The sequence below is a fragment of the Triticum aestivum genome, chromosome 5B (assembly GCF_018294505.1).
Source record: "Triticum aestivum cultivar Chinese Spring chromosome 5B, IWGSC CS RefSeq v2.1, whole genome shotgun sequence".
In the NCBI taxonomy this organism is placed as follows: domain Eukaryota; kingdom Viridiplantae; phylum Streptophyta; class Magnoliopsida; order Poales; family Poaceae; genus Triticum; species Triticum aestivum.
The window spans coordinates 344,232,431-344,242,834 of record NC_057807.1 but is presented as its reverse complement, the minus strand read 5'-3'; the positions used below and the strand labels follow the sequence as shown (position 1 = coordinate 344,242,834).

General features: G+C 44.3%; 2 protein-coding genes across 10 annotated transcripts; both read right to left on the bottom strand.

Moving 5' to 3' along the window:
• Positions 1-1,867: 1,867 nt before the first annotated feature.
• On the bottom strand, positions 1,868-5,918 carry LOC123111778 (isochorismate synthase 2, chloroplastic). Of its 9 annotated transcripts, none has more exons than XR_006454719.1 (15): positions 5,396-5,918; positions 5,059-5,312; positions 4,818-4,935; positions 4,592-4,708; positions 4,369-4,515; positions 4,073-4,147; positions 3,916-3,984; positions 3,624-3,742; positions 3,448-3,505; positions 3,193-3,303; positions 2,975-3,059; positions 2,756-2,853; positions 2,569-2,674; positions 2,368-2,486; positions 1,868-2,267 (listed from the first exon to the last, which is right to left on the bottom strand). XR_006454719.1 is itself a non-coding variant. In XM_044532652.1 (15 exons), the coding sequence occupies exons 1-14, from the start codon at positions 5,681-5,683 to the stop codon at positions 2,412-2,414; spliced, it is 1,707 nt and encodes a 568-aa protein (XP_044388587.1). In that variant the 5' UTR covers positions 5,684-5,918; the 3' UTR covers positions 1,868-2,267; positions 2,368-2,411. The 9 variants fall into 9 exon arrangements, 2 of the variants coding, with proteins under 2 accessions (XP_044388587.1, XP_044388588.1); XR_006454720.1 differs by having other exon boundaries at positions 2,402-2,486; XR_006454723.1 differs by having other exon boundaries at positions 2,569-2,661; positions 2,797-2,853.
• A 112-nt stretch (positions 5,919-6,030) lies between these two features.
• On the bottom strand, positions 6,031-9,547 carry LOC123111779 (mitochondrial outer membrane porin). Its single transcript, XM_044532654.1, has 6 exons — positions 9,262-9,547; positions 9,086-9,153; positions 7,788-7,898; positions 7,612-7,701; positions 7,329-7,537; positions 6,031-6,576 (listed from the first exon to the last, which is right to left on the bottom strand). Exons 1-6 carry the CDS (start codon positions 9,305-9,307, stop codon positions 6,273-6,275), a joined length of 828 nt encoding a protein of 275 aa, XP_044388589.1. The 5' UTR covers positions 9,308-9,547; the 3' UTR covers positions 6,031-6,272.
• Positions 9,548-10,404: the final 857 nt, after the last annotated feature.

The following is a 10,404-nucleotide window of genomic DNA, read 5'->3' as shown; positions in this document are numbered from 1 at the left end:
TCTAGTTCAATGGCCTAATATGTTTTCTCCATCCCTCTCTCTCTCTCTCTTGCACGCTTGCATTGTAACTTCACCTTGGTCAAATCCAATCTTTTTTGTGGAAGTATTTTTTGTTTAGTACCAATGACGAGTCCTATTATTCTAACGGGTCCATATTTTATGCAGTTATCAAAGGTGTTTATATTTTTCCTCTGTGGGCAGTTGTATTTGGTCCTTGGTGGGCTACATGAAGGTATCCTACTGAAAGCAAAGGCTAAGAATATGAAGTCGTTAGAAAGTTCCCTTGCATCCCAGTCATTCGTCCAAATTGGATTGCTTCCGTCAGGGGCAAAGCTAGGAGATAAACAAGGGGGAGGAAAAGAGAAAATATAAATCTTTGGGGGGGGGGGGAGGATGACTACAATCTTATTAATCTAAGCCTCTACTTTTTTATTCACTAAATATCCTAGGGTGGGGGGGCATTGGCCCCCTCCCCCTCAACAATGCATGTAGCTCCGCCACTAGCTTACGAGGTTGCCTATGGTGATAGAACTCGGTCTTGACAAGGGTTTTCAAGCAACCGGCAGTGAGTTTGCCCTAATACAACTGTAATGTTTGTTCATGGAATGATGTATTACAGAACAACATTGAAACTACATGCTTTCTTAGACAGGACAAATGGCCAAGGTACACATACGTACTACCTTTCCTTATCAAGAATTTGGAAATAGCTTTCCATATCTAAAATGGTTGGAATATCAAGTTGAATAGACCAACCAGTTTATGTTGTTTGGTCATATTGCATTAGATTACCGTTATGATGATTTGGTAGTTCTGACCTTCAATGCATGGAAGACTGGGGAGATGCAACTAACACATGGCGGAAGAAATCTCTGAAAGCAAAAAAATGTGCCCACAACGAGCTGAGTGTTGACATGTACACCCGAAGCTTCCTTAGCAATGCACTGCCAAGCAAAATTTTAGTTCTTCAAACATAGTGCATAATATTAGCTCAAGGCAAAATTTAACATGCTCCCTCTTACCCCTTCTTTTTACATGTGCGGTAAGAAGGTAAGAGTTAATCGGATCACTAATTAATGAGATCAACGGCTCAGATCTAATATGTACTCTTACCTCTCATGTGAAAAGATGACGTAAGAGGGAGCATGTTAAAACTGCTCTTAGCTCAAACTCGAATTTGACTCGTGAAACACGACGTGCGCACCATGTGTGGCGTGGTAAGTCGAGTTAGTGAGTGAACGTGTACTCCATTTGAAATAGAGTGTGACCAGCAACATAAGTCGTACTCCTGGCCTTTCATGAGCTTACTAGATATTACCTAATATCATAGAGTGTGACCGGCAACTAGCTCATAAAGGTTTGTTTTTTCAAAGACAGTCCTGTAAGGCAACATCTTCGCGTACACAAGTAATAGAGCACATTAAGAATAATAAGTCCGCCTTACTATATCCGTGAGAGAACTACATGTTCAAATGAGTGATTTTAGGAAATGTTCTCTCCAACTGCAAAGGTTTGTTTTCCGAGGTCCTACTTCACAGATCCCCTGGTGCTAAAGATTAGTATGCATCAACGTACAAGCAAATGATCACTCCCTTGCCTCCACCATAACGGTAGCAAACACATTTTTTGTCTTCATTGACAACAAAGTCTATGAAATTTAAAGTTTTGATAAATTTCTGGTGTCATTGCTTATGTGCTAGTTTTAGGCCATGCAAAGATTTCAGTAAATTGCAGATCTTCCTTTCCTGACCCGATACTACAAATCCATCTTTTGTTCCATGTAAATTTTCTTCTCTGACTCTCCATTTAGGAAAGTTATCTTAACATCCATTTGATGAACAAGAAGACCGTGCGAGGGAGTCAATAATAGTAGTACTCAGATTGTGGTCCATCTAGACTCAAAGTGACAATGGGGAATACCCAGTTGAGATTTGCTATAATATGATCCACACACCCGTGACACCATCCCGATGCCCATCCCCATCCCTGGGGTGCGTGGATAAAAAAACTCATCGTGTAATATACACTTTGCACTAAACTGACTTGTTACAATCATTGTACATAATTATTTAATATGCTTTTATTTAATCTTTTGTACGCTCCACGACTATCATCACTGTCATCTCCTCGAATCGATATTTCGATATTTCTGTGATTGCATCTTCAAGAGCCATGCAAATCAGGCTGAAATCTTTCGAAGTTTACAACGCACGCACACAAACAGATATGAACTCCATTTGGAATCTTCCCACCAAATCAAAACTTCCCTGTAGAAGGAGTTCAAAATAAACACATCGGGCATTCCAATGTCAGATACAAACTGAAGTTGTAGACATTCTATATAATTGAGATAACGTAATTTCCCACCTCTTTCTAAGCATTGTAATCTCTGATGACTTACTAGTTACAGTTCAAATCAATGTCCCCATGTTTCCTGCCTCTTGGTAGCAAATATGATGTTCTTGATACTGCAACAACTTTGCAAACTGAAAATAGTCGTAAGATCTAACGTGTTAGCATTTCAAATAGAAGTCAGTAATAACAGTCATGACATTGGACAGAGACTACCTGAGATGCTTTGAGATCAAGCTCATCCCATTCAAAAGATGGATTTGTACCTTCGACAATCCCGGCACCGGCATAAACTAAAGTGCTATATCCCTGGACAAGACAGCTAGGTGACTTATGCTTCTAAATTAGGATAGGTTAAGAAGGTAAGGTTTACACAAATATTGATGACATGTGTTTTATTTACTTTTCCAAGTAGTGCTGATCTAATTCCAACAGCAAACTCACTTTCAGCTCCACCAAACCAACCAACAGGTCCAGCGTACATTCCACGGTCGAAAATTTCTGCAGCAACATCAGAAAATAGCATTCAGAGATCACCATCAATAGGTTGCGTACTAAATACAGAACACAATAGTGCATATGCGTTCATAGATAACATTTCAGCCAGAATACAGGCACACACCATAATCTCGTATGAATTGGCGCGCTTCTTCAGTGGGCAAACCACAAACAGCTGGGCTTGGATGAAGAGCATTTAGGATGTCAAACTGCAAATACCAGCACGAAGTATCAAGTCTATTATATGAACACTAGTCGATGTCTCCAACAATCCAGGGCAAAAGAAAATTCAAATGATACCTACATGTCCAAGTGACAGAGAATGTTCAAACCACAGATTACCTCGTCGTCCTCATTTCTTAATCTTGCAGCTAATTGAGCTGACAAATGTTGTACTCTTGGAAGTTTCCGAAGGGCCTTACTGGGATTGACAACAACCTCATCACAGATCATCTGCAGATTAGATCAGATCCACTGGTTCAGCAAAAATTACAGTCACCATATTTTGTTTTCTGAAAAGCATTACTGCTGAGTACCAAGAGCAACGCAAACTAGTCCAGGATCATATCTGAAATTGGACTCTGAAACTTAACTTGCCTCAAGCTTCTTCTTTATGCTTTCCCGTACTATAGTAAATTCAGTGTCCTCTTTGATGCTGCAAGAATTATTTACATTACTGACCAGTCTGGTCTTCGTACAAGGTGCCGATATCTCCGTAAAATTTCAGAAATATGTCAATCTTATGATTACAAGCACAAAGAGGGGAAACAAACCTTAGAAGCAATTCCTGGCCAATTTGAAAATCATCAGCCCTTGTTTTCCCTCTTGCTCGCGTACCGGCTAAAGCCTCGCTGGAAATGTTCAAGTATTTCCGGTGAAATAGTTGCTCTGGCTATTCAGAATGTTTGGATGAAATTAGCAATAGTTAGAAGAGAGTTATTTAACAGTGCTAGAGCAAATATAGAGATAAACAATGCACAAGGCATAAGTAAGACCTGTTTCTAAACAGGACTCTGAAGGTCAGGTATATCAGGAAGAAAAGAAAGTGCATCGCAGAAGACATACACTATTTCCAACAAATGCAGGAGCATCGGGTGGCTGTATGCAGAACTGGTAGGCATTCTGGCCCTCAACCTATACATACAAGAGTCGCAGAATGATCTTCTCGTAAACAAGATGATATGAGTACATCATGAAGGGAGAGGACAATAATACGACATACCTTCAGACAAGCTAACAGCTCCAGAGGGTCGATGCAAGTATCAGTGATGTACCTGCTGCACCTTGCCAGCACAACCTGCAGAAATAGTTCATTGGCAAGTTCAATATATGTCGAAAACAAAAATGGAAAATAAGTGTTTTTTTAGTAACTAACTGAAAAATTCTAGCATTCATACAAATATCAGGATTGGAAGAGATTGGTTGAACTAAACCTCTCTATACTCACAAAAAGACAGGTAAAGAAAATTACTCGTCTAGTTTTTGTTTTGGCAGACAGTGACGCGATGAATGGTTTACCTTGACTAATTCCGTCTGGCTCCCTTTGATCATCCGAAGAGCTTGAGTAACAGCAAGATCCCAGGACGCCTTGGTGGGGACATGATTGAGATTTACGATGGCGGTTTGCAGGGTGGACCTGTTCACCTTAACTGAACAGGGTGATATCTGCATACAAGTTCAAATTAGCGGTTGCTAACTTACTATCTTCCACATGAGAATGCAGGGAAACAAAATGCCATGCCTCGTGCAATGTCGATTGAAGCTCCTCCACAGCGCTCTGCCATGTCCAAGAAAGGGAGTCGTCCCACGCAATCGTCGTCGCGAGAACCGAGCCCTCCTCGAGCTCGCTGAACTCAACCTGCAATGCAGTACATTTTTACATCACACACACTTGAAATAAGGCAGTACACATGCACATTGCATTCATCATGCAGAATGAAACTGTCACCAGTTGCGGATCGACTTACTTGTGGAACGACGAAGTAGAATGCGCCGTAGTCTTCCCATTCGACCGAGGCGTCGCTCGACGCGTCGAAACGGATGGCGCCGTAGGCGCGGATCAGCGGGCAGTCCCTTGAAAGAAATCTTCACGGACAAAGAAGAGGAGGAACAGCGTCGTAAACGCACTCTAAGCCAAGCTTTATCATAGTTCATCCAATTCAGAAAAAACATAGTAGCTGATCGAGTAGGTAGTGAGTTTTTGCGTACCTCTTGATGGCTCGCCAGTCGCGGAGGGAGAAGGGGTCCGTGCCGCGGAAGAAGACCGCCGACCCCACGCCGGCGACGCTTACCGGCTGCTCCCACTGCTCCTTGTGGCTGCCGTTGCCGTTGCTGCTGATGCCCACGGCGAGGGCCGGAGTGTCCGGCAGCGGCGCCCGGGCGGAGAAGAAGCAGCGGGGCAGGGAGCTCTGCCTCTGCGCGTGCAGCCACTCGATGGCGTCCCCTCGCTGCCGAATCGGCACCTGCGTGCGCGCGCGTCCCATTTTATCCAGATACGAATACGATCAAACGCAGTTCGCCATTGAAGACCATGTGCTTTTGCTACCTCGATGCGGATGATGCCGGAGGAGGACACCGGCGGGTCGGCGTTGAGCGCGGCGACGGCGGCCCTGAGCTGCCCGACGGCCTCCTGCGGCGCCGACGCGGCCGGCAGGACCCGCGTCTCGTGCATGGTCACCGCGCCCACGCCGGCCGCGCAGCCGTTCATAGACAGGGAGCACGACGGCCTGACCCACCTGCTCCCATCGTGATTGAGGAGACGACGTACGAGCCCCTTGGACGCCGGGCGGGAGGAGAGGAGACGGCCGGAGTAGAGCGACGACGACGGTGACATTGTTGACGCTGCGGCCGTGAGGATGTGATCTCGAGCGAGACACTATCTAATACCCCACGCACGTAGACGCCGATGCATGTTTCGTCGCGAGGGAAACGAGAGGAGATAAGAGACGATTCTCATGGGGATAAGTGGCACAAACGTAAATCTCCGCTTCTGCCACGTGGCCAGCCGATCTGCCGCACACTAGCACTACGCTTTTCAACGTGGCCAACCAGTCAGCCGTTCATTGCAGTTCCAGATGTATATATTATAGCCCAATCGAGGACCCAATTCAGGCATCAACCAAGGAAAGTAGACCACCACAGCAAGTTTAAAATTTGGGGGGAAACGGAAGAGACGAATGCTGAATCAAGTTCGGAATTTTCAGAGCTTGAATTATTACTGAGAAGTGTGGCTCAACGGACAGGCACTACACCGAGCAAAGACAAAATTCCTCAGGAATGAAACACGGCAGTTCTTCAAATCTAACAGACTGCAACAACGCGCCCAAGGCGTGTGAAGTATTGTCAACCCGCCCCGATTTCATCCGAAACCGAGGAACACCCCTGACTGAGAGCTTTAGAGAATGGGGGGCTTGATTTCGCAATCAAGGCTTGAGAGCAATAGCAATGCCGACCTTCGAGCTCTTCTCGATGGCCTTGGTGTCCACCTCCGCCGAGATGGTGCACAACGACTTTGGCATGAACTCGTGCTGGATCAGCGCGCTGGCCTTGCCAGAGTTGTTGATCCGGGCCTTCACAAGGGTGAGCGGGTCCAGGGTATGCTGGGTGCCAAAGGTGAGGCTGTTCTCGTTGCTCGAGAAGCTGTGGGTCAGCTCCGCCCCGACAGCTGTGCCGGACTTCTCCACAATGTGGTAATAGGATGCGGTCAGGCTGTCTCCCTTGTTGTTCCTGTAAGAATATTTCAATTCAAATCGTTAGTGGGAGCTAGCCAACGGTGCAAAATCACGCTCTGTAGGATTTGAACCTATGACATTGGGTTTTGGAGACACACGTTCTACCGAACTGAAATAAGAGCGCTTTCCAGGAGATAAAGCAGTAACTGAGAGTTGATGTTAGTTCCTCGTTAACTGCATCAGCTCATATACATTTTGATTCTTCTGAGGATGCTAAAGGAAGTCCATGTTTAACTACCAAACATACGATAAAAATCAGAACAAGAGCTCGTTTAATTGGTTTGGATTAAAGAATCTAACAGCTCACAACCTGTATTCTTCGAGGGGCACTGATCAATATTAGCTAGTTGAGAAAGGATATGTCTGATTTGAAGAAGAAAAAAAGCTGAATAAAAGGACACAGCAACTGCTTGCTAGATCAGTGTTATTTGTGGTTGCAATGATACAAGAGTTTGTTAGCAACATGTTGCAACTACCAAGCAAATGATAGATGATAAATAATGACCTAATATAACACAAAAAGACCTTGGAAAGTTATATTTTAGCTATTTGTATACTGACTCAACTGAACAATAACTTGTTAAGTGAGATACAACAAACAGTGATTAACATCTACTCCCTCCGTAAAGAAATGTAAGAGCGTTTAGAGCACGTACCTATGAAGATGTCACAAGGATCAAATAAGCTAAAATTGGCAAAGTAATACTTGTAAATCCTAATTTACATAGATAGATCTTGAAAACTCACAGGTTCAGGGATGCAATAAGATCCTGGTTAGTGTAGCTAAGTGCAGCATTGTATTTGGTGAAATTCTTGGTGGCTGTATCAAGCGACACATCAGCACCAACAGCTAGAGCACTAGTTCCGAACGCACCGGAGAGGTTGACTACAGGATTGGCAGTCAAGCCAATGCTTGCATTAATACCAGCATAATCATGCAAGTACTGGAGCTCAACCTGCAAACAAAGAACGAATCAAACATAAGCAACAACCAATTAAGAAACCATTACATTGAGGGTTAGGGTACCACCTTTCCAGATTTCTGATCAGGAACAGCAAAGCTCAAGATGGTCTTCAGCCCTGGTGCTGCAAGATCGTCAGCGGTAATTGTAGTAATGACCTGCCCAAGAGAACAAAGCAGTCAGTACTAAAAGCTGGAAACACAGCAGAATAATATAATGTTTGATGAGAGAGAGAGATATATACATTCGATGCTGAGTTTGCCTTCACATCTACAGTGATGTTTTTGTTCTTGATCTGTGATTGGATCTCACCAAGTATAAGATCAGCCTTCTTTGTACTGGTAGCAGTAATTGCCTGCATAGAGAAATTCAAAGAAAAGGTTGACAATACAACTTATATCATAGGTACCGCACTGTTACCATAGCAGTGTCAAAATAACAGCAGTTGTCACAAGAAAAAAGTAATATCAAGAGAACACTAGGATATGTACAGCAGTGCATCGGTGACACTGTCATATTTCACTGCGATGGCACTTTACACAAAAGATTCTGTTCTAAGAATGGGGTGGCATCCACTAAAATGCTAATTTGAAGAAATATATCATTTGTTGAAGAGATTGATGACAGCATAAATCCAGTTGCATCAGACTCAAGATCCATATCTTATTTTCTTTTCGATGGAAAAAAAATCAGAACCCACACCTCCCCAGCCACACCAAAATAAGGAAACGCCCAGAATAAAGTAGAATAGCTTTTGGAACATTGGATTAGCCCATTTCTTTTGGTCTAACAAATGACTGTATTCCATGATTAACAATGACAGAAAAGTCCCACCTACAGCCCCAGAAAACAAGGTACAACAATCCTTAAATATTGTTGTGATTGTAATTACTCGCAAGATAGCTACCTCAATAAGACAGTAATGCAGCTATTGTTCTCCAGGCTCCAGGCCTATGTTGATGACTTGGTAGGGTCTGCCGATGTGCCCTAGTTATTGCACATCTAAATGACTCAACTAAACATAAAAAGGAAAAGAAAATACCCACACAAATCTCCGTGTAAAACCAATGACTTAGGACTTAGACATGCAATACTTAGGGCACATATAGATGTGCTGTAGCAAAACCATACATATTAAGCGTGCATTCTATAACAAATTATTGGGATACAACTCCCCGATGAATTCAGGACCATGATAAGGCTAGCACATTGAGTTCCATCCCATTCTCCCGAAGTCCTAACCAACAGGAATAAATTCTTCTATCAACCAAACAAATGCAAACCACAACAAATCAGCAAAGCCATAAGCAGCAATATACCTATCTCGATACCCTCGCGCTACCCAGAAGTCGTCAAACCACTACCCAGCGATCAATCACTCGGATCACATGGAACGACAATAAATCACGAGAACAGATCAGGAAACCGAATAATCTCTAGAGCCCGGATCAGAATGCGTCTCTTTCTCGCACGACGGACCGCGCAACGACGCGACCTGACCAAACGGAGCAGGAAGAGACAAGGTGTCGTGAGAGCACTTACGGCGCCATTGGCGGTGTAGGTGGTGAGGGTGAACTTGTGGTCGGTCTGGTAGTCCCTGTATAGCAGATCTGCAGCGAGTTGAATCAGCACATCTCACAGGGAGGAAGCTAGCTCGGGGGAAAGAAGATCCCACGAACGCGGGTCGGGCGGGAGGGGTCGGAGGATCGGGCGCTCACCCTTGGCCTTCTTGCCGATCCCGGAGTAGAGGCCTGGGCCGCCCATCTCCGCCGGTGAGCTGGGATGCGCCTGCGCCGCTGGAGCTGCGTGGGTTTGTGGAGGGTGGGAGGAGGCGGCGGATAGGTGGTGGAGAGGAGGGAGGGAGGGAGCGAGGGGAGGAGAGAATAAAGGCGGAGAAATTCTACGGCGCACGCGGCGATGGCGAGAGCGGCTGCGGCTGCGCGTGGGCCCTCATAAAACCCTAGCTTAATGTTTTGTTTTTCTCGCTCATTTTCGGGTTTCCACACGACTCCTGCAATATTTTTTTGTCATTCTTCTGGTTTATAAAAGGCATTACTAACACATCTTTCTCTTTTTTTAGCATTATTACTATCACATTTTTCTTGCTATGCTCATGTAATCATGTTTAGAAAAAACCAACATATATACAGGGTTTTTTGCAACAATAGAAAAAACATATATACAGGTCAGTGCGCTCATATACACACAAAAATACAACCAGTATTTTCGCTCGCTGTGATGTTTCGTTGTGTACTTCTTCCGACCGCAGTGATAGATACATCTGTTTGAACGTCAACTAATTCCGGACCTGGGAGCAAATGTTAATTTGGCTTATTGTGGTTTTGCATATAGTTTAAGTCATGTGCAATTTGAGATTAAAAACACACACACAAGTGGACATGTGATGTCCTGCTAAGGCTGCTATATGTGTTGCTTGTGTTGTGTCCTTAGTGTTTTTATTGGCTTTTCAAAAAGTTGCATACGATTATGTGGAGTCCTTTGGAATATAGAGAGAATCAAAAGGGTTTATTCTTTTCCAATCATGTGGCCTAAATAACACGTCTTTTGTGGACTTTTGCCCCCTAGTTCATCAAGAGGTACTTGATCGGGTCAGCATGTATAATTCACATGACATCCCCAAAAGTGCTGCTTTTTGATTGATCTTGTATAGTCGGGTACTACTTTAGATTTCTTCTAACACATGTTGGATTGGTTAATGGCATCTCCAAGGCGGACCCGCAAACCTTCCACAACCATCAGGACCGCGTTGTTCGAACCGCGGAAGCCATCCAACGCCGACATGTATCGGTTCGCGGAGCGGATCAGACGCGATTTCTCCCGCAAACCGGAGACAGACATGG